This window comes from Platalea leucorodia (assembly GCF_965183815.1).
Source record: "Platalea leucorodia genome assembly, chromosome: 6".
In the NCBI taxonomy this organism is placed as follows: domain Eukaryota; kingdom Metazoa; phylum Chordata; class Aves; order Pelecaniformes; family Threskiornithidae; genus Platalea; species Platalea leucorodia.
The window spans coordinates 47,296,099-47,320,534 of NC_138828.1; the positions used below are offsets into that span (position 1 = coordinate 47,296,099).

The following is a 24,436-nucleotide window of genomic DNA, read 5'->3' on the forward strand; positions in this document are numbered from 1 at the left end:
AGCCTTCAGATTCAGACAGATTCATCATAGTGAGATCCAAGCACAGCAGACCCACAAGTCGTGGATTCCTAAACAAACAAAAAAACTCCAAACCCCCACAAACCCAAACAAACAAAAAACGGATCCAAGTCATGAACCAAAAAGGCCATTATTTTTAAAACTACCTTCAACAGAACGAATATAGGTAAGAAACTTGACCTTTATTAACACAAAAGGGAAGATTTTGTAACAAGTTCAAAAAAAAAAAAAAACCAAACCAAACAAACCCAATACACGTGCATTCTACTTAACTTTAGGCACTAAGTAATCTCGGGTTTCCCAATTCCTTAGTCAGTGCAGAGAGAAGAGAACTTCCAGGGCTAATTTAGACTTTGCATGAGTTAAATTATCCTCTGAAACTGTTCCCTCTCCCTGATCCCTCTCAGGACAGCTTTGGGTAACTAAGTTTCTAATACAGCACTCAGCTAAATGCCTATAGATGTTGGATTGCATTCAAAATGCAACTCAGTTGACAAGGACACTGAAGTCCTCAGATGGTAGTAACCATTCCTTTGCTCAGAATCTCGCAAATCCCTCATCGTCCAAAGATTCCTGCATTTCTTTAGACTGTGGGAAAAAAGGTGACATCGCTCGCTTGAAGTTACTCCATACTGCCTTTTAAAATGACCAGATATTAAAAAGAAATCAAATAGCTTACCATATTTTCACATATCCCTATATAATTGCCTAATAATATTAATGTAGTTTGATCTCTAATTGACTCTTAAAAGTTATTGCAAAATAATTTCTTGGCAGCATTTTTTAATTTTTATATAATCTTGAAGTGCACACTTTAGTCCCACTAAAATAACTATTTATACCCACACTAGGACTAATTCAAAGCCTACTAAAACCGTTGTTAGGTCTTTCACTAACTTCAGAAACTCTGAATCAGATCTTGAATCACATAACTACCAACAGAGAGCTCATGATCTTCACGTATAGGGTCATCAGCTCAAGAAAATTCAACCACAGAAGTGTAGCTAGCAAACTCAAAGTGGGGATACATATCTCGAAATTGCAACTGCTAGCAGAAAAGGGTTGAAATTACCAGTTTGCAGTTTATGTATCCAACACTACATACACAGAGATCAGGCGTATACTTCCACATGCTGCACATTTATGCTTTTTTTTTTTTTTTTTGGAACTAGAATTCCAAGTGTATAGCTGTTTTTCAAAGCCTGAATATTCAAAGTAGGCCTTCAAACCACCTGAATTAAGAAAGCCTGGCATTGTCTCACTGTACCTACATTGCATGATACATATAATCATGGCATTTATTTCCAATTCAAACAAAAAATGTGAAGGTAGTTTGTGACGATGCATGAGTTAACAGCAAATTAGCTACCTAGTGCACTAACACTAAAGTGGCTGTTGCAACACAGAACTAAGCAGGAATAAAATCCTTCCAAGAAACTTCACACAGGCTTTCCCAGAGATCCATCCTGCCCCAGCTGCATGCCTAGAAATACCCCATTAGTTATCTTAAGCAGGGGTTCAAGCACAGCATCTTCTGACAAATTCAAGACTGTAACTCTTTCTAATCCTTCTAATCCTCCCTTCCCACTATGATCCTTAACCAAACTGCTGGTTGTTGAAAATTACAGAAGAAAAATAAAAATAGTTTCTGTGGGTCTTCACAAATAATATGGCTTTAAGCAAATAATATGGCTTTACATATACACATAGATAAACTCACACATTGAACAAGGCAGAATCAGTTTTGGGGTTTGTGGGGTTTTTTTCCCCTATACAAGAAGAGAATTACAGCAACCCTCGCTACCATGCCCGTGACTTCTCCTCCAAGACTAGCTTTTTTATGTACTTCAAGTCCCTGGCTGATGTGCACTGCTTCCCAAACAGGGAATTTGTCTTACCTGGTCTGCCCTCTGTACGTGACACTTCAGCTGCATTCACAGGCTGGGAAGGGGACTCAATGGCTGAAAGGAGCATTTTCTTGAGCAGAAGTGTTTTATATGAAGTGCTACAGGTTTTCCAAGTAGAGCCTCTTAGTGAAGGAATGAAAAAAGGACAAATGCTCACAGCAGAACTTCCATGCCACAGCTATTGTGGCCTGAAATTTCAGAGCAGCTCTAATTTACTCAGCAGGCTACTTCATAGCACTCAACGTTACAGGGGCTTAAGGCTGACCGTTACCTTGCACCCACCTATACTGTCTTTGTGCTTCTCAGAAGACAAAAAATAAAAATCCATTCTAATAGGTTTTTTTATGACCTATAATAGGAAATATATGATGTACACCGAAGATGTATCTAACATACTGTTACCACATGCCACACAAAACAGCACTCGCTCTGGCTACATTTAGCTGGATGACAAAATAAGCTGAAGTTGCGTGTTCTGCCTAGCCGTGCTCAGTACCCTCAGCTATGACGTTTCACCATACTTAACTATGCTTGCTTACCAGTTTAAAAAAGTAGTGTGTCCTAGCACCCATTGCACACGTACAGTTATGTGGGACTCATGAAGGAGGGTCTCCCAGGGGAATCTCCCCAGGAAGCTGATTCTGCCGGCACACTCTGAAGGCATTTCACACAGCCTGACAAGCTTGAGTTTTGAGCAAGGTGCAACAGGTGCTTCCATCTAAAAAATACACCTAGTGGAGGGGGTCAGTGACCGCTTTCTATGTATGGTTTGGTGTCTTGAATGCTTGTCTAGGGAACAGGGATCCATTATTCCAGCACAGTTTCTATGAAAAGTTCAAAACCACCCAGCAAGTCTTACCAGGTGCCCGATTCAGCATGCTGTCTTGCTTTGCACTAGGTTGCTACCCAGGCTCTCAGTGCCTCGAGGTTAGGTATGGATATCCTGAGTGCAGTCATGCCGGCTCACAGGATCTGGCCCTTAGCAGCTTGTTGCTCTTTTTCCCCCTTTGTTGCCACTGAAAGATCAGACCCTTGGTCTTTTACCCAAAAGTATAACCAAGAATAAAGGCTTGAGATTTGTACCGGGGATGTCAGCTACATATTTTGTTTCTTTCTACATGTGGATCTGCACGTAAATCAGAAGATTAGGACAAAAATACGGATCAAATTCTGTTTTCACATTAGTGCAAGCCCAGAGTAACTACTGCCTTAACACGTTTATTTGGGATATACAACTGAGTAAATAAAAGAACATAAGCCAAAATAACTCTTAGATTTATAGATTTATCTTCTTTAGTTTATGATTTTTAAACTCCTTAACAAATCAGAACAGTCACATATTTTTGATGTGCAAAGTGTGTTCCAGGTCATTTAGCATGCTTCGTTTAGGAAAAGTGGTGTGTTTATATTTAATTATAAAATAAATTATCTTTGTTGCCTAAATACACTACTTGAAAGCTTTTTTTTTTTCTGTTAGCAATATTGCCAAATCTCATTTTTGTCTTCAAACAGAGCTTTTACTGTTTTACTTAAAACTGCTGGAGGCAATCACAACTCAAACTTTGACATACGCTTCTATACAAAACACTGCAATGACAAAAAAAACTTCTAAAAAATGTAATACTTCTTCCAAAGCTAGAAAGGTCATTTGGACTGAGGTGTCCAAAATTACTGACTGGATTTGGCTCACTAGAATAATTCCTTCTGCACGTAGCTACAGCTTCCTCCCTCCTGTCCTCTTTTTCCAGATACTGCTAGATATAAATAAGGGCAAGCTGGGTCTGCATGCTTTATTCACACAGCTTGCTCCCTGTCATAATGTTTATGGAAAGATCACAGCTCTTCCCTCTTCACTTAAGTAGAAATGGGCATGCCATGAGGATACCTGCTCTAGTTTACTGACGTATGATGGACAAACATCCACTCACATAAAAGCGACACGTGCTTGTAAAAGGACAAGTAAGAGGCAGCACACAATCTCTGATCACATGGTGAGATATATAGCTATTATAATTACAAGAGATACCCATACGTTACTGATAAGCATGTCTCAGGATGAAGTCATGTTTGGATATGCCACTTGAATAAAACAGAGTGCTATTATCAGCTGATTTGACAGGAAATAACTACATTTTGGTCTTGTATGATTATACCTCATTAATTCCAATCCCCCATGTCCTCTCACATCATGCACTAAATCAGATCACCCCACCTCAAGATGAAAAGAGGGTCTGACAAGCAGACAGTCAAAGACAAGAAGAACAACCCACAATGCCAAACTGTTTCTGTATAAGAGCTGTAAAATAAATGAAAAAAATTATGAATGACAATACCCAAATTATTTTACGCTATTTCTTACAAAACAAGAACTGGTTGAAATCTAAAGAAACAATCAAATAACAGGTTTAAAATAAAGAAAAGGGGCAGGAGGGGAGAAGGAGAGTTCCACCTCCCCATCAAGACTCAATTACACGGTGCAACTCAAACTCATTGCCATGGAAGACTGTGGAGGCCAGAGCTACAAACAGCCATAACAAAGGAACTAGGCAAAATTGGGGTGGGTGAATATATAACTGGATAATAAATTTGGGGGGCTAGAGTTACCCTGGCTCAGCCCCAGTCTGCTGCCTGATGGAAGCCAAAGGATAAAACTGGAAAAAAGCATCTCTCCACTTCAAATGCAGTCCTTCAGTATTCACAACACAATCAGATGAAATACTAACCCAGATGGACCTCAGCATGGTATTTCTAATGTGGTTTTTTGTTTTGGTTTGGTTTTTTTTTGTAATTGTAGTCAGACTGAAGAGGATTTGGGCATGCCATACTAAACGGGCCTGTACAAAGTTATGTTGCTTTGACGGTCAGGTACACCAAAGGAAGATCATCTACTCCTATCTCCTGCATGCAATGGCCATTTTCATCTATGTATCTTAGCACTGAATCAAATGTCTTAGAAACATAAAGGCTCCTGCCTGAGACCATCTAGACTTGATGATCAAGATAGATGCTAAAGTCACCATCTCCCTTGACAGTTTATTCCAAAGATTAGTCACTCGCACAGTTCAGAAGGGGGGGGGGGGGGGGGGGGGGGGGGGAGAAGTCTGACTTCAGTTTTTAATTTCTGCTATGCCTTTTGCCATGTTACATTTTCTCTTTCCCAAAGATTTTTACATGCTTTTCCCAGTTATCTTTTGATCTGCAATTCTTTAAGACTCTCACTAGAAGTTATTTTCCTCTCTCTCTTTTTATTGTTATGCTTCTCTTTCCCCCAACCCATTTTTTTCAGTGCAGGTTCACCTGTAGACATCAAAATTGGAGAAAGTAGCTCAATACCTGTCTTACCAGTGCCACACACAGAAAAGGGGAGGAGGGTATATCTCTGTTGTTCCCTTCTACATGTATGAGGTTCTTGCAATCCTTTCTCAGTAGCAACACTCTAATGAAGGATCACAGAGAAATGTATTTACTATGGCTCTTAAATCTTTCTTCTAGTACTACTTCCCATTGTTTAGTTTTCTTTCTATGTAACAAGTGTACTCAATCTTAAATACTAGAAGGCAAATCACAGTTTTGTTTCAAGTATCATGAGTTTAAAGTCTCATTATTTTGCTTTGCTGGACTCACGATTTTTCACATTTGGGACTGCCAGCATTTTACTACAGCAGGCTGAAAAAAGTCTTTGTATGTGATGCAGCAAATAACAGCGACAGTACTTCTGCAACAGTAATATATGTTTGTTTATTGCTCTCCCTATCTTTATACGTTGTCATTTTATAAGCCATATAAAACACTATTGTAATTTATTACTAAGGCCATTCAAAATAGCATGGTATGGCAGTTGAACTATTCTTTAAGTTAAGGTTTCCAGGCTTTCAAGAAGGCATTTTCTCTAATGTTTTGTTTCTGCCAATGCTCATTGCCAATCATAAATATGAGGCCTGACAGGGTCAGGATTATCATGCTGAAAAATCAAGGCACTCCACTGGATTTGAAGTAAGGGTTTTAATTGATTCATTTCCACTTTCCGTTTTAATGAAGTTAAACAGCCTTTTACCCTAAAAACATGAACGTGGAATACAGGGAGTTGCATTCAGTGTTCCTCATTTGTCATATTTCCCATGAAACTATCACTTGCGAGCACTGGGGAAGAGAACTGCACTTCAAGTACAAATCACTTGGGGTTTTTTTGTAATCATGGTCTACTAAAAGCATCTTTTTTCATTTAAAGCAGACAGATGCATTATGTTATACTTCACAGTTTAAGGCAAATATGGGAAAAGAATAAGGTAACTGTGAAACACTTCTGAGTCAGATTAAATGTGTGTGAGAGAGGTGACTCAGGTCTCACTTCTCCACTCAGAATAAAACATTTATTAAAGAAGGATGAAGATGAAGCAAGTGGGTAGGAGGAGTGAAGGAGACCCCAACTTTGGCATCTGAGTTAGCAAAGCATAGGCAGTTGATTCATTGGCACTGCCACAAAGATCCCTGAGTGTATCTAAAGACACATTCATGAACAGTCACATTTAGTTATGGAACAAACTATGGAACAAGTTATAATCATGCATGCACTTCAGTCTGTGCAGATCAGGGAATAAAGACCTGTAAAACTGCTTAAAGGTATCAGATTAATAAAAGGAAAATTATTAAGTCAATTACTTCTGTCTCGTGCATATCATCAACTTTTATACTATGAAGCGATATACAATGCAGTACAATATTTTAAGTGAGAGTAGCCAAAGTTAGCTCAACTCAGCCTACTATTCATCCACATCAGCTAGATTGGACACTGTGATTTGACTGTACAGCGAGTCAGGCAGCTAACTATTAGAAAAGCTTCTCTAAATGAAGATACGATTTTGGCTTGAAAATATGTTTCTTCCAAATAAAAACAGTTCTCCTCCTGATAACGCACATTCGCTGCACTTTACTATACTAGATTTCAATAGTATACTTATGTATGAGTACACAAACTTAAAACCTTGACGTCTATAAAGTATTAATAAACATTGAAAGTGAATATCCTAGAGTCTTAACATACACCTAGGTATGACATTCTCATCAGGACTGTAACAAGTATAATAACCAGCTCCTGAAAAACAGGTTATCAGTCTGCAGTTAGAGTCTCACCTCCACATTTATCAGAGTTGGTAAGAAAGTTTTAGGCATTGTGCAAAAATAAGCAGTTTAAAAAATTTTAAAAATTGAAATAAATACCTATTTTTAAGACTATTTCCATTTTAAATTTGTTTTCCCCATGATTCTGTATTTTCTAAACTGTAACTGACCTACTGGAAACCAAACCATAAAATTAGAAGAGATTATTTAATGGAAAAAATTTGAGTAATTTTACTTCAGCTATAGCAGAATTGTTAGCTGACAGTTTTAAGTACACGTTAAATATCTTGAAAATAATAATACACATATAAAAGGATCTATGTGTATATATATAGACACATTTTGTGTGTGTGCATGTGCGTGTTTGTGTGTCTATACATATAAGGGTGGAAACAGCATTATATTCTATAGTTAGACCTAAATTAAGCAACAGCATCCGGATACAGAACAATACATTAAAATAAAACTATATGACCTCAGGAAATGCCATACTAAAATTATCTCTCCTTTAATTCCATTGTATTAGCACTGAACAGGAATCAAGACAACAGCTGGTGTTAGGTATCAGATCCATTGATCTAATACACAGTTTATTTTAAAAAAAAAATTCAAATATACTTTAGACACTCTCAGCATAGAATATGTTATATAGTCTTCCTATTAACCTTAGTTTCTGGCTACATGTTGCTGAAGCTGTAGGAATAATTGGACAGCCATTCCCATCTTTTCCCTGCTGCTGCTTTTCTTTATCCCTTTCACCTTCCCCTTCAGCCACTTGCTATTTATAACTCGGCAGCAACCAACGGGATTTAAACATTAAGCAAAGCTTCAGTACTTCAGCAACCTTTCAAGCCTGGTTTGAGGACAAAAGCTTCATATGCTTAAGAAAAAAATCCCTCAGCAATTTCAGCAAAGAGGATATGGAAAACACTGAATGCAACTGAAAAGAGTTGACTCAGTTGCTTAACCTTTAAGCAGATAAAGTGAGGTAAAGCCAACCAATAATCACTGATGTTTTCCAAAGAATTACTGCCTCCTTCAAGGCGTTTTCTGCTCTAAGGCTATTTTTCCATAGGATATTGCAAACTGAAAAGAAAATAGGCGCTCGCAGCTGAGTTAGCAGTACCACTGTGATCTGAAGTTATTGATCAACAAATGTCCTAGATTGCCACCAAAAAAAAAACAGTGCCCACCTCTACTCTTTCTACTCCCAACTGCTTATTCCTGCCCTCCCACAAGTCCTCGTCTCCTGTGCAGATACAAGCATATGTGGAGCCAAGAGGTAAACCAGACTGAAAAAGTGGTCCAGCCAAGCATTCCTTAATGCTCACACCTTTCCCCCACGCAAGCTGTCATTCAGATCATGTTCTCAACTCAGTTCCCCGTGCAGATCCTCACATACATCTCCTGGCACTCGGGAAGGGACAGTGCAGGGGACAAATAAGCAAGGGGGTGATGGGAACGCTGTTTGGGCTAGCAGCACCAAACTACACGGGTTTAGGCAGTTAACTTCAGCTGGAACGGCTCCAATTTTTCCACTTATAAGACCTTGTTTCTAGCTGTTTATTCAAAGGTTTTAACAGACTTTAACATGAAGGTTGATTTTTCCACTGGGGAACTGTCCTAATGCCTGTTTCTTGTCCACATTAAAATAGCGCAGCCTCCTCAATGAAGATTTGTAGCATCTTAAACTGACAGGGAAGTATGATCTGGAATGATAGAGAAGAGAAAGAAAAAACGGAAGGTGCCTCAGGGGCATACTTTATCATCTTCAGCAAAATTTTCCTAACAAATAAGCATTACAGCTTATGAATTTCCAGTAAAGACTTTGGCAGATTGCTCTGCTAAAATGCAAGAAGGTTTAATGAATGATCAGTACATGTTCCCTGCAGCTGCTGAACAAGACTTGCTGTGCAGGTATAGCTCTGGTCTACCTTAATAGGGATCACAATCACTTTAATTACAGTACTTCTATAGAAATCATTTTGGACAGCTACCTCCATTCAACATTAACGCAAATGATAACCCACCAAGGGATGGGTGTACAAACTGTCAGCATAGATTTAGCTGCTCATGAGCTGCATGGATTTTGTTGCAGTAATTAGTCTGTTTACAAATATGTCATTAACCAGATCACCCTCTTGCTACACAGAACACAACCATGGTATTACCTAATCACAAAGAAAGCTGAGTTGGAGCTTAATAGTTGATCCTGGGCCACCTTCTGCAGGAAGCATACCTGACTAGTTAAATCAGCAATTTGGCCCAGCATTACCAGTCCTTCACTAATATTTATTTTAATTTTATACATATATAAGGAAAAAAGTACAAAAAAATGTAGTCAAGATCAGATTATGTTATACTGAAACAAGATTTACTTCCCTGTAAATTTTTCCCTCATCTTTTACACTTCCATATATTGTAATCTCTTGCACATATAAAAATAAAAAACGTAACACGTTCAATAGGTATTTTGCTGTTAAATAAAAAGCTCTATTTTACTCAAAAAAGCAAAATTGGTTTACTTAATAAGACCTACATAAACACCCTCATTACTTGCAAAGTTTAAATGAAAAAGACACACTTTTATGGGAATAAACCATTCACATTGGCAGTCATGAGGACGTATTTGCAAAGAGGTAACATACCCACAAAAGAATCACTGCAACAGGTACATGACTACTCCTAATTCATTTCACTACAGAGTAAAGCAAGATCATTCACTAGAAGTGATTTACCTAAAATGTTTTACTTAACTTTTAAAAGTACTCATAAGTAAACTCTTGCACAGTCGCTATAATCCAGCATAAATCTGTGCTGCTAACAAAAGCAGTACCCATCTTACCTCCCCCATACCAGCTTTTCCAACACCAGTAGAGGGAGGAGTAAGAACTAGGGGAACAGGGACAGGCTTCTGGCTGGAGCACCCCTTCTATCAAATTTATGCTTCAAGTACAGCCTTATTTACCATAGCTCAGATGCAATGCAGTAGCTTGTTACTCGTATTCACTACCTTCTTCAACTACTATGGGTGGACCCAGAAAGGTATAACCAATTATACTTTTAGATCGGTGTTGCTTACAGCAGTGTAATTATACTAGAAAATTAATTTATTGCAGACAACTCTTAAGTAAAACCACTGCAATTTCAGTAACAAAAAACATTTAAAAAAAAAAAATCATTTGTCCTTCCCGGGTACAGCTCTGCTAGAGTTTGGAATGAAATAAAGAAAATGCCCCCAAAGAGGGTGGTAGAAATTTCTCACACTGTTGTGATCATCACTGAGTAGAGCTAGAGAAGTTGTGGGGGTTTTCTTGTTTGGCTGGTTTCTTTCAATTTCCTAGAAGACTTTGAAGCCAATTTTGCAGTCCAGTTAAGTATTTCCATTTCAGAGTATCAGGACACCGGTTGCAAAATAATTCTGATTTATGAAAGGACATTGGAAAATAATTGGCAAGCAGTGGATAAGAGTAGTTCTGCCTGAAATGTAGCCACTTTAATGATTACCAAAATGAATGTTTATTAATTCCATTTTTCTTTCAAGATTGCTACTCAGCTATCAGTGCAAGTTTTATGATAAGATAAGCAATTAATTCCACATCTTAGTAAGACTTCGCATTTCCTTTAAAACTCTCAACACTGCACTGTAACTCATAAAGCAAAAGGGAAATTCCCATTCTAAGGAAACTAATTAGCTAATGAACACACCTTGCTCTGGCTCAGAAGAGGCTTTCTTTTTAATTGCTTCCTCATAAGGCAGTTGAAAAGTTAAAAAATATACAGTGATTATAAAAACGTAAGTCTTTACAAAAGCATGTGTTAAACAGTGTGTAAATTAGGGGCTGTATGATAAAGAATGTAATAGATTGAGGAAATCATTGTGCATGTTATTTATGGAACGAAAGAGAATAAAATCAAAGCTAAATACAGTTTTCACAGTTGTAATAGAGAACACGCAGAATAGCAGCAAAATTCAATAGGTTAGCACAAACGTGGAACAAATAGTTAGAAGAAAAACTTGAAGATTATCCAGAACAACTTCGATTTTATTAAATATATTACTTGTTAGATAATATCTCTAAGATAATCATAAGGATCTAAACATATATGCCTCAGGGGGACCCTTAGCAAGATGCACAAAATCCTCAGATAGAGCAGCACATGGTACTTACCTAGTGAGGGAGAAGAAAGATGTCCCAACAACACAAAGAAGGAACAATGAATGCAAGGAAAAAAAAAAAAATACTCTAGAGGACTTAATTTTCTTTGTGTAAAGACAGGTTTCTAAGGAGATAACGCTGGATGCCTGCTAAAGCTCACTTTATATAATCCTTAGCTGAAGAGTTTCCCTTAATTCCCTTATCTTCTCCCTCCATCCTGGAAGAGGAGAAAAGGGAGTTAAGGGAAATTTTGGACCCAACTGTTTAGGACCCAACTCTACCACCTTCCTCTAAATAATCCTGCAACTCTTCCCACACCTGTCTATGGAGTGGGGCATCAAGAGCAAGACAGGATCTGCTTTACTCCTCTACTTAGGGCACTGCAGTTGTGTTCACCAAGGGGCATTTGGAACACAGAATTCCCCCCACACAAATCCATAACAAGGGTTCCAGGCACCATAAGCAGCTCAAAAGAGCTACAGATTTTGATCCTGACCTGGAGGTCAGGACTGCCCAAAGCTGTCAAAACCACAGGCAGAAATCAATTGAAAAGACACCACGCATGTAACAAAGCTCTAAAGGGGAAAATAAAAGTAACCTTTTAAAAAAAAACAAAACAAACAAACAAACAAAAAACCCCAAACAAACCAAAACACAAGAAAACAAACAAAAAAAACCCCAGGGGGGTGGGGGAGAAGCTGATAGTGGATCCAGTCCCTGTGACTGGCCAAAACAGAAAATGCATTTATATTTAATTCTAATAGAGTATGAAAGAATTAAATAACAGTTATATTTCTCCTTTAGTTTGGTCTTAGAAAACTTCAGGACATATATCCCAGATACCAAAATAAACAGCAAATTTTATTTTCTAAGTGCTGAAAATAACTTTTATGCCCGTGTAACACACAAGAATCAAAGAAGAGAGACATAGAGAATATTAACTGCAGAATAAGTCTTTACAGATATTGCAGGTCACCAAAATCAGAGAAGCTCCACTGCACCTGAGCTGGCACCATCCTGGCATGAAGTAGTTCAGGATCTACTACCGCTCATGGTGTCTTCAATATAAAGCTAGACAAATCCATGAACAAGAGGCCCATAAACAGACACTGAAGGGAAGAGGCAGGGGCATGTCCTCCAATATCCTCAGTCCAACCACTGTGGATGCTAGGACGGTATGAGGGGAGTGAACTGCAGAAAGCAACTAAGCCCGAATGCTCTCCCCAAGCAGAACAGTACACGCTGCTGAGACTGACAGGGGCCCGACACTTGTCGAGGCAGACCATTAGTTTGCCCCAGTGGGGTATTTCTTATATTATACTTATGCTTTAGGTTAGGCTTGACATGTATCTAAAAATTTGCAAGCTTGGGTAGGTTCCTGAAAAATTTGCTTAGTCATATGCACCTAGTTAGCGCACATAACCAAGCTCTCACAAATCTTACCCGACAGAAACTTCTTACCGCTAACAGGTATAAACAACCTTTACAAGATTGCTAGCATATTTCACAGGTTACTTTGTGAGCACATCTCATTTCTTAAAAAAGAAAAAAAAAAAAATCATTAAGGATTAAGGACATTAAATTTACAGCTCATGGTGTATAACTCAGAAGATAGCTAGTCCCCTTGAATCTCTCACTGTGCACACGTGGCAGACAGAAAAACACATTCAAAGCATAATGAACACATAGGTTAAATAATCATACATCATCTTGCAACAGGCCCTTAAGAACAGCTTTTATGTGAATTTTGAGGAAGTAGTAATAACTATGGAATACCGTTCCCCATCCAGTTCTTCAGTATAAATACAGGCGGTTCTTTAAAAGAGGCATTTTAATCATACTCACATCTGACATGTTACAAAATACTCTCCAATCAAGACACACTTTTAAAATAAGTGGAATTATTAGGAAAGAGAACAAAACATCATTGTGTCCCTACACACATCTATGGTGTCCCACATCCGGAATCCTGTCTGCACTCCTGGCTCTCCCCTCTCTTTGTTCCGCAGTCTTAAAGAGAATTAAGAAAGGGATGAAGTCGGATGATCAAAGGTAAGGAACAGCTTCATTACAAAAAACAGGTTACATAAGTGAGAAAGAACAATGGAGAGGAGACTCAATAAAACCACAAATGGCATGGACAGAATTGTTCCCTGCCTTGTCCAGGACAAGGACTGGGGAAGTTTCATACATAATTTACAGGTGTCAGGCTCAAGACAAACAAAAGGAATGGTTCTTTCAGTTTTGCGGCTTGTTTGTTTTTTTTTAAATTTACTATTATATATATATTAAGTAGAACATCCACTCAAAGCCAAACTTCTTGATACAGAAAGGTGTTGATGTCAAAAGCCTCTGTGGGCTCAATAAGTGCTTGGATAACACACAGGAGAAAAGTCAACTGAAAGCTATTAAATAAAAGAAAACAAAGTAATTCCCCCCCACACCTCATCACTTAAGGCAAGGAAGTCCACAAGCTGCCCTGCTGCCAACAGCCTGTAAGCATGTAATGACACTTTCCATTTCTTTGCTCAGAAGGAGGTTGTCAAGTAGGTCCTGTAATTTGGCAGGGCCTTGGATGGTGAGGGCATAAATAAAAAGAGAAGAATTCATCCAGCCAAAAAAAAACTAAGAGGTACTGGAAAAGCCAGAATAGTGGCTGTAGCCAGGTGCATGTTGCCATGGTTGCCCTTTCACTACAAAAAACATGATGAGCCTGGGCACCCTGTGAACATCCTATGCCTGCTGTTGGGTTTTCTAGCTGAAGTCCCCAGCTGGTCAAGGAACGAGCGGCACGTATGCAGTTGCACACCAGGGTTTCAGGGCTTCTTCTGAACATGGCCTGTGGGATGCAAAGGTGAAGAAACAAAGCAAGTGGAGTACAAATCTCCCAAGCTGTTTCCACGGGAGGGTATGGGGACAAATCATCTGGATGTCGCACAAGCCCCCCACAGGGGAATCAAGCAGGGCAGCTCACAGAACAGAGGATAAAAAAAAGAAACTTTTGGGGGCATTGTCTTCTTGCAGGAAGAGATATGCCCATGGCCAAAGGGCAGCCTTCACCTGGAAGGAACTGGGGAGGAGGTATGAGGGGGAAGGTGTGATGGATTGCTCCTCATCATGTGCTGTGCATGAGGTTTCCAACATCCCAAGTCATCCTCTGCCACATCAGCCGGGCACACTGCGCATGTTTAGTGGCTGTGCGGCAGGGGCTGTCCAACAAGATCGCCCCTGTTGGATACTGTTGCAAATGGCATATAGGGCTAACCAGGCATTTTGTCTGACGAGGTACAGCCATTCTTCTACTCTTATGTGATTTCAATACTCAAAATAAATACCATAAACCAACTAATCATGGAGTAAAGCAGCAACTTACAGGTTCAAGGGAAAAACACAGATCATCCATCTGTCATAAGATATGAGGATTTGAAAATTTCATTAATTTTCTGAAACCGTTAGCTAAGATATTCAAAGAGTTTCATTACTACAAAGACCCTTTTTATGCTTTTAATCCAGATTAGTAATGACTGTTCAGTTTAGAGTTTGTCTAATTCTTTAGTTCTACCTGATGCAACAGAACAGCCTAATTCTTCCTTCCTTTGAAGCATGGTCCTGCCCTCTGAAAATTCTTCACTGCTCCTTTCCCTACTTCCTACTCCAAGACCATAGTTGAATGTGCCTTTACTGCCTTATCAGCCTGTCCACAGATATTTTGCAAAGTACTCAGAACTTCTCTACAGGTCTTTACTCCTTTCATTTGTTTTTAGTGATTTGATCACCTGCTGGCCCAGCCGCCTAGAGAAAAAAAGAAGCAGAGTTCTCATTAATATTAAAGATCGCCATTTTCACAGTTGATGATCAGGGAGAGATAGGCAGGTCTTCTTGGGTAAGAAAAAGAAAAGCATTTTTTCACGCATCACGTTCCACACCTTTTAGTTGTACAGGCTGCGTTTACTCTGACTTGAGCGCCACAATCTTGGAGGGAACCATAACTGTAGGGACAGCCCTTTATCAACCAATTTGCCACTCTAAGGCAGCCTGATCTCAGTCTGAGTCCAGACTGTTCATCAGACCCACTCTCCTCAGCAGACACAGTGAATCCCCTCCTAAGAGGGGTGCAGACAATCTCATGTGCCCAGCACTATTAACATGGCACTCCTGGCAGGCAAAAGAAATTGCAGTGAGACAGCCGGGAGCTGCCCAGCTGCTGGGCTCTGCTGAGCCACAAGAACCCAGACCTTTCCAAACTGTGCGTTCAAAAAAAGTACATTCTCATGTCTCAAGGTGCCCCTGGGAACACAAGGCAGAAGGCACAAACTCAGCCACTCTAACCCTCCAGCAAGCCAGCAAGGAGACCCTCGGAGAATCTGATTTTGAGCCTAACCTCGTGGCTTCTGCTGCCTGGCAGTTTAGATGAAACCTCCATGAAAGGCCTTGAAACTTTACAAAGGCGACAGGCCAATACCCACCATGTTCAGTCATGTCAGTGGGATATTTAGCAGCTGTTAATGTTCTCCTGAAAGCTATGCCCTATGGCCTGCACAACAGGGTTCTTGGTATTTTTAAATGAACCAACATTTTGCCCTTCTCTAGCCACGCAGAAACACACCCAACTGGAAAGACAAAATACTTGTCCATTGCTATCTTCCTTCCTGGAAAAAAAACACTTCTCCATGTTTACTGAATCTACTGTGATTCAACTGTGCAAGCCTGATTATTATTAACAAGGTTGTCTTATTTCCTCCAAATCACAGAATATTTCAATATTCATGATATAAAGGAAATAAAAGGTTTAAAAAAATTCTTACAGCAAAGCGATATTGAAATCTTAACATGAGTATCTTGACATACATGAATAAAATGAAACGAAGTAAACGATCATGTTTGTACCACAGCAGCACTCTGCCTGTTACGCAAGATTTGCTGGGGAGCGGGTGGGGTGAAGAGGAAGTCGTAGGCTCTGTTTTAACTGGGAAACATCTGCCCCTAGGCAAGGGACAAACGTCAATAAGGCGCTACCCCACAAGTTTATTTCTTAGTTTCCTTAGACAGTTAATTACACTGCTAATCTAACCATAAATAGTGGTCCTATAAAAATGATATGTACAGTTTCTGTCAAGAGTCTTGGTACTATTACATTTACAGGCAACATATGTTTGTCAAGTGTATCTGTGGCCAGTTATAAATACATATAACTGGAATGATTGAAGTTATGTAATTTTCCTTTTCTGCGTTATTTCTAAGAAGAAATAGCAGGAGTGGTGTGCTCTAAGTAATAGCAAGCGTGCAAACAAGCAGAGATTTTATCCTCAGCAGTACACCAAATAATGAATGACCCTTTTAGGGGTACAAAATACAAACCTTTTCGTTGACTTCCAGTGAAACCTACTTTCATGGTGTCCTCCTAGTCTCCAGTTCACAGCAGCCACAAAGCTGTTGCATAGTTTACAATACTTAGCAGTTGTTAGTCAAGAAGAATGACAGGTCAAGACTGTGGCGAATTCTCAGAACTCCAAAGGCAACACTTTCAAAGGAAACAGATTTTTTTTTTTTTTTTTTTTTTTAAACATCTCAAAATGACATCGAAGACTTGTGGCAAGAAATGCTCTCCCTTTTTTTCTTAAGGAACAAACAAAACCAAAAGCTGTTCAAGCAACTTTTTCCTTAGAATTTTCTTCACTTCTCAGGCTTTCCTTATGTTTTAAACTCTTCAGATTTTTTTTTTCTTTCTCCATATAAAGTTTCTTTAACATGCATATAGCACAAAGTGAGACCACCTACATGGACAGCTCCTGGAGCTCAACTTTGTTCAAGCACTTTCAAGGGCAGCTAAGTGTGAATCCGAGTCCACACATCCCAGTCTTGGTGCTTATGAGCTCCATGAGCAGGAGAACAGGTTCACAGCAGTGTCCATTTGGGCCTGCTCTGGGTCACAGGGGGCCCCGAGAAGGGACCTTGTGCACGTCGCCCTCACACTGCTTCCTCAGCAATAATCCCATAAGATTGGGATTCCAGTCGGCAGAGCAGGAACATGGATCCCACCATCTGCGGACATCACACCTCAAACAACAACTACCAGCTTTTCTTCACGTGATTGTGTATATGGATGCCATAGTGTATATGGATCCCATACTTGCAGGACAATGAACGTTAGCCACCTATTTGGAAAGGGGTGAATGGCTGTTACTTGAATCAGAATTATAATACAGCCCTACCAAAATTAACATTTGACCTGGAAGTAATAAATACCTCAACCTCTACGATTGCTGCCTTTTGTTTCTCTAACGAGACTGTTCTTTGAGTAGACCGCAGAGGTTACTTACCTCTCTCTTGGCATCTCTCTTGGCCAATTTGAAAATAAAAACACCCATGAAACAAACAAACCAACCCCAAATGTTTCATTGTCTCCACAAACAGCAGTATCAGGTAATTAACATCATTAACTTCTCCAAGCAATCATTTTCCATTGAAGTTAACCACAATAAGGATCCCAAAAATTTCTTGCAGAAGATGTATTGCCTCAGTAGCTAAATCTAGGAAGATAACACATTCACCCATACTCAACAAAGACTATAATATAGCCAAAATATACCAACTACTAGAATGTTTTTCCTTCAGCTATCAGGCGGTGTTTTTGCTGTTTTCACCTCCTCCCCTAAAGAACAGCATTACTCTTGGTTACTTTGCTAAATAGGAGCATCTTACCAAACATTCATTCTCTTGACTGGCAATTGCAGTCTCTAAATATTTGTAAGGAGTATAGCCATCTTATACAAGTCAGGAAATGTCAAAAGAAAAAAAAAAAATGACTAAACAGCTAGAGGGATTGATTTACAATGGTTACAATGGAAGAGCAGAAGAATAAATGACTTACAGTTTAGCTATTTCCTAACTAAAATCTGAAATGCAACAAAGAAGGGAAAAAATACAGCAACACATAAATATTAAGTCATCAGAAAAACTTCTGTTGACAGATAGACACAAAACAAGGAAAACAAGTTGACAAAATCATATACAATAGGAATTCAACAAACAATCCCCCATGGTCCCCCTAAGCTATCAATGTTTTAAATTAAAATTCTGTTGCAATTTATGCAGCCATTAGTGCCTTTGAAGCAGATATACATATACATGGAGGGGAACTTGGTATTATGTATCACTCAGGTTAGAAGCTAGGTGGAATTAAAAAACCAGAAAGTATTCAACATTTATAATAGATAATGAAAACAATCATCATACCTATCCTACTCACTAAACAAAATTCCACATCCTGCCAAACATAAAACTCTTAAGAAGCAACTTAGACTTCGAAAAAGCTTACATCTTTCAAATAACAGCCTTGCTTGGAATGTCTTATAATTCATTCTACAAACAGCTGTAGCACATTTTTTACATTAAACAAGGATATTAAACTTGATAGGATACCAGTCTGACTTCAGTTGGATTCCCTTTGTTCCAAGCGTTTTGTTTTAATGAATCACTAACCACATTCAAAAAAGCAGGAGCTGAACACGAGGTTCTAGACAGACTTCCTATCCTGGGTCCAGGGTATTAGTGGGAGAGGATTATTGCCATCACCCTTAGCTACAACAGCCTGAAGAATAAGTCCTGGTTTATTTTTACTAAAATAAGCAGCACACACCCTTGAAGAACATGCAAGAGTTTAAACACACACTGAACCTAAGTGAGCATAAAAATAATATTTTTGAGGGGATGTTTCTGTAAGCCTCCAAACACTGAAGTTAGTTAAAGTGATCCCCAAAGCTTTCTCAGAACCTTCAGAAGTGCAGTTATTTGTCAGCAGCAATCCCGTGAAATCCCTCACGGACACACGTGTGCTTACACAAGATACCCAGGAATGCACATAACTACACCAAGAACTAGAAAGTGCCATGAGCTCTCAGAGCTTAGTATTGTTCTCTACTCACACAAAAGGCTAGCCCAAGGTTTAGTAATTGTTTGCAGAAGCATTGCTTACTCTTCATAAGAGGTCCTATTATATTACTCATGTTCATCCCATTGTATTGGATACAAATCGTGCTTCTAAAAAAAGACAGCATCTTTGTGCGTGTGCATGTTTGTGTCTGAAAAAAGAGAGTGGCTACACTCAGGCGAAAAGGAAAGCTGCAGCAGACAAAACAGCAACAGCAGAAAAAATAACATTCTCCCTATCCACTAAATTTAGCACTGCTTGAGTACTGTGAGTGAGGTTTATGCTTGTTTTCAGAGCAGAAAACCTAGCCTCATCGCTCACCAGTGCATGTAACATCACAACGCAGAGTAAGGCACTCTTCATAAACTGAGAGGTGGCCATAAAACTGATGGGTTTGAGATTACACCATCAAGATGCAGCGACAGGAGGAAACCCCAGGAATTGACACACTGCTTTTCCTCCCACTCCCACACTAACGGTATTTAAACTCCATTAGCCATCAACTAGCAGCATTTTATGATTAGGCCAGATTTAAAATAATTTTAAAATAGTAACAATAAAAAGGTATCTCTCAGCTGAGATAGCATCCAAGACAAATGGAATTCAAGTAAGCGCACCTATTTTCATTGCAAAAACCAAGTCACAGAATCACAGCACAAAGACTGTTCTGTACATTATTGCTGTCTAAAGAGGCCTGAATGCCACTTTCAGGGATGCACTTTAGAACAGGCAAATACATTTTCATTTGTTATTCCCATTCTAAATACAAACCTAAGAATATTTGCATGTAATTTTAAACCTCTTAAAACCACGTGGGTCAATTGACCAATATTGCTTCTGTATAGTCACATAATCCTAAAGGTTTGACTATGCAACAAAATGAAGGTGCAGCAATGGCAAACCCTCCCAGCTGTGTGGCTTCTTTCCAGTTATTGTTACCATACTACTGTTACCATTATTGTTACCAGCATAACCTACTCCTGCTGTTGTCACCCTATTACCAGTAATGCCGTCTAGGTGCATGCCACTGTCACACCTTCATTTCAATAACCGCCTGCATAATCCCTCCAGTTCATTTCGAAACTTTCAGCAAACAAACAATGAAGAATTATTTATTTATTTTAAATACTTTGCCCTTCCACGTAGAGAATGTATACTCACCACAGGTTCCCAATTCAAAACTACCTGAAGAACAAGAGCCAGAGACTAAACACCTTGTAAGAGTTATTAAAATATTCATAGACAGTACAAGGAGCTAAAGTTTCAAGTCACCAGTGTCACACAACCGCTCACCCTCTCCTTGCTGCAGCTGCTCCGAGCATCCCTGCTGGGCGGTGGGTCCCTGTCAAACTGCGGGAACTCCAGAGCCAGGAGGGCTGATTCCCCCGGTCCCACTTTAAGCAGAGAGAGAACTGAAATACCAGGCTGCCCTCCCCAGCAGGCCACCCAGATGGAGAGAGGGAGCCAGGGGTTGCCCTGCCTCCAGCCCCACCAAGAAGAGGCGGGGTGCAGCTGCAAGGGGGTCGCCTCATCGGGGCAACCCCCTGTGCTGCAGGAAATCTGAAAGAGGTGATTTACCAGCAGGATTCATTCCCATCCCACTGAGCAGACAGTTCAGCTGAAAAGTATTAATCTGGGCCCTGTAAGCTTGTTAAATAATGAACTTTACCCTTAGGCTGGAAAAAAAGGGGGGGAGGCAGTGTTGCACAAGCTTATCAGTGCCCACTTGCTGCAGAACATGCCCTTGCAAGAGCTGTGTATGAAGAACTACTACTATTTATATCTGTAACGCTTCCAAGTTGCTGCAAATCTCTAGGACAAGATTAATGCATAACACTCACTCACCTGCATAAAAACACAATACCCTTATTTTCTGCCCAGCTTTTCCTCCTATGTTGGAGGACCCTCAACTTCATCCACACCTTTATAAAATGTTTCTAAAGCTGAAGTTCTTAGAATAGGAGTAAAGAGAAAAAAATATATTGTGTAAAGAGTTGACCTAAAAGGTTGTATGACCTGCACTTCGGCATCATTTAATATGCAGCAGTATAGCATATGTATGGAAAGTAAATAAAAAGTAAAAAAAGCATAACATCTATGAACACAAACTCAAGTGATGACGCATTTTTCATTGAAGTTAAGGAAGTTCAAGCAGATGACTTTTTACTGACAATATGATCATATTTTCCTTGAAACAATTACTTACAGTTTACTTATTTAATCCTTTCACAATGACTTCAGACATTCATCGCAACACTCTCATCACAGGAACAAATATGCACAGTACTCCCTCACTCAAACTGTTCCAGCAAAAGCAACAAACACAACTAAAGACTTCCAACATGACTAAGTCTGCTTGAATCCAGAGTCATTCTCTCTCTCTACTACTCACCAGTAGTGAGGCACAAAAACATTCTTCTGTTAATGTAACCGCTTAACACATGCTATCCCACTCACTTCCCAGTCCCTTGACGTTTCTTCCTCTGGTTTGCTGACAGTTCCACTTTTTCCAGGGAGCGCTTGCACTTCTACACAATGCACTACAGTGGCAGCTCCCAAAGACTTTGAGGTTTCTTCAAGAAACAGAGTGAGTGTCCACAACATGTGCATGGGAACATACAGCATCACTTAGGAGAATACCTTCACTATCAGCTGTTCTGCCTCAGCAGTTTAAGTGTACGAAGTGTGCATCATGCTCCACTTTGGATTCTGTCTACCTTTTCAGCATAAGCTATTCTGAGGCTTTACCACTCCAATGCCAGTCTCACCCAGTAAATAACTGACTTACAGTCATGGGCTGGAAAGCGTTAAGGTATTTTTACCCTTCACTAAGTTTAGCATTTTTTTTATAAATAGTCTAAGCAATAAAAAGTGACCAGCTGAATTAATTTTATGTTCCTATTTTTAAATACTTAAGTTTGAAAAGTACTTGATAAACGTTTAAACAATACGATCACTGATAGCATACTAGCATTCAGAACATTGCAATGTAAGCACGTCTGCAATTAAAATATTTGAAGAGAGGCTACAGTATACTCAACAACCTTTTCTACGCAGAAGATTACTTGAAAAGCATGAATTCTGTGAACAAGATATGGTCTACAACAGTTTGAATACCTGAAATAAGTACAGCTATTGTACACTATCAAAACTTGACTTCCCACATAGTTACGGTAAAGTCTCCCAAACTTGTATTCAGTAAAACAAACAGCATAGGTAAAAAATAATAATCAGACTATCAGTTTAACTTTTAATCCACACACTTCCCCCTCACCCCACACTGAAATGAATAATGAATGAGCTGGGTCATGATTGCTTTCAATAAGTATGTCAGAAATCTTCAAAAGAATGAGACGAGGGTAAGAGTTGTTATAAGCTCAGACATCAAAGGTCTTCCTAATAACGCCACATGCTTATACAACCACATACTACGCATCATTTTTATGCATCAGCATACCGGGAACTGCAAAACCACAAGTACCAAAGGTACTTGAATTCTACGTTATGAAACTTCCTATGTAAGCAAAAATTAACACAGAATTGAAAGTATTTGTGACCGGAATCTGAGAATTTAATCCCAACCTTCACCGTGCGCTTGGGGAGAATGAAAATTTTCAGACTCGAGTGTCACCTTACACCTCCTGTCAACTCTGTCACGCAGCAGCAACTCATCCAAAGTGTCAATAACTCCAAAAGACTTTTCAACAAATGGAAAGTCTCGGGTTTTGTTGTCATCGTTCCCCCACGCCTCCCTCGCCGCTTCGTTCCCGTGCACAGCTGCTCCTCCGGGCGTTTCTCAGCCCTGCCTCCGGCGCTCCCGGGCTCTGCCCGTCCCAGCCCGCTGCAGGACCCCGCAGCTTCGCCCGTACCGGAGCAGCCTGGGGTCCACCCGCGACCCGCCTGCGGGGAGCGCCCCAGCTGCCAGCGCCAGGATCAGCTGAAGCCGGCGGGTCGCTGCCCTGCCCCAGCCCCGCTGCAAACGGCGGGGCCGCGGCCGGGACCGATCCCCGCCGGAGCAGAGCCCACGGGCTGCCGCCGCCGATCAGGTGTTCTGCGTTTCTTTGCAAATACAGTTGCTCCCCGCGCAGCCTTCCTTCCAACACCCCGAAACCCCAGACAATTTCTTTTTTCCTCCTTAAAGAAATCCTTCCCCCACTTTTAAAGAACCCCCCACTTCAAAAGGCTTCTCCCAAATATTTTCCTCGGTGGGATTTCCAAGCGGTCCGTTCAAAGGGACTCCGAGCCACATGCCTAGAGAAGTGAGCTGGCATCTGCAGCCGGGGCATGGGCTTACCTTTGCCTCCCCCGCGTCGGGCTCCTCCTCGTAGTACCCCTGGCCGGACTCGTAGGCGGCGGCGGCGGCCGGCTGCCGGGGTCCCAGGAGCACGGCGCCGGCAGCAAGGCAGCAACCCAGGGAGAGCACCTCCAGCAAGTGCATTGTGCAAAGATGGCAGGGCGGGCGCGGAGCGGGGCCGCGGGGCAGTTGGAGGAATGCAGGCGAAATTACGAGGCTCCTTCTCTTCCTCTCCCCCCCTTCTTTCGCTGTCCTCTCCCCCCTCCCTCCCCTCGCAATATCCAAGGCAGTAAAATCCGTGGGATGGAGAAGATGCGGTAGCAGCAGCTCCTAGGCGCCTGCAGGGGAGTTCCCAACTTTCCCAGCCGCTTTGCGAATTCTCACCAAAGTTATCCGGAGTTTGCCAGGTAAAAAACCCACCAGGAAACCGGACATCCGAGGCTGCGCTCACTCAGGAGCAGGGGAGGTGGAAAGCGCAGAGAGGAGGAGGAGGAGGAGGAGGAGGAGGAGGAGGGAAGGAAAGGAAGGAGGGAGAGAGGGAGAGAGGGAGAGAGAGCGAGCGAGCGGCAGAGCGGGACTGAGCGGCCGCTCGCAGCCGGGGAGCTCCCTTCTCCCGCTCGGGCCGGGCCGGGGGGCTCCGCGCCGCCCGCCGCGGAGGTCTCTCCGGACGCCTGTCAGCGGCAGCGCGGCCGGGGGGTGCGCGGCGGCGGGGGCCGCGCATGGCGAAAGCGCCCTCTGCCTGCGCCTCTGCGCGGCGAGGGGGGGCCGGCGGCCGCCTTCCTCCTCCTCCTCCTCCCGCCGCGGCGCCGCCTGCCGCTGGCGCTGCGCTGGCGCCCCGGGGAGCGGATCGCCCCGGACCGCGGGCAAAGGGCCGCCCGCGGCGCGGCTGGGCCGGGAAGGGGAGGCGAGCGGGCCCGAGGCTCCCCTGCGGACCCCGGAGGGGCACAGGCGGTGCAGGCAGAGCTGGGCTTGTCCCGCCCCGAGCCTTGGCTCCACGAAGATGAAGCCC

At 41.3% G+C, this 24,436-nt stretch overlaps 1 protein-coding gene across 1 annotated transcript in view; it reads right to left on the minus strand.

Annotated features, from left to right (window-relative positions):
* The window catches only part of VEGFC (vascular endothelial growth factor C), an 80,061-nt gene extending 56,094 nt beyond the window's left edge, over nucleotides 1-23,967 (minus strand). The window contains exon 1 of the mRNA XM_082315529.1: nucleotides 23,428-23,967. Coding sequence (XP_082171655.1) covers nucleotides 23,428-23,571 — 144 coding nt within the window. The 5' untranslated portion in view covers nucleotides 23,572-23,967. The remainder of the gene's footprint in view (nucleotides 1-23,427) is intronic.
* Nucleotides 23,968-24,436: the final 469 nt, after the last annotated feature.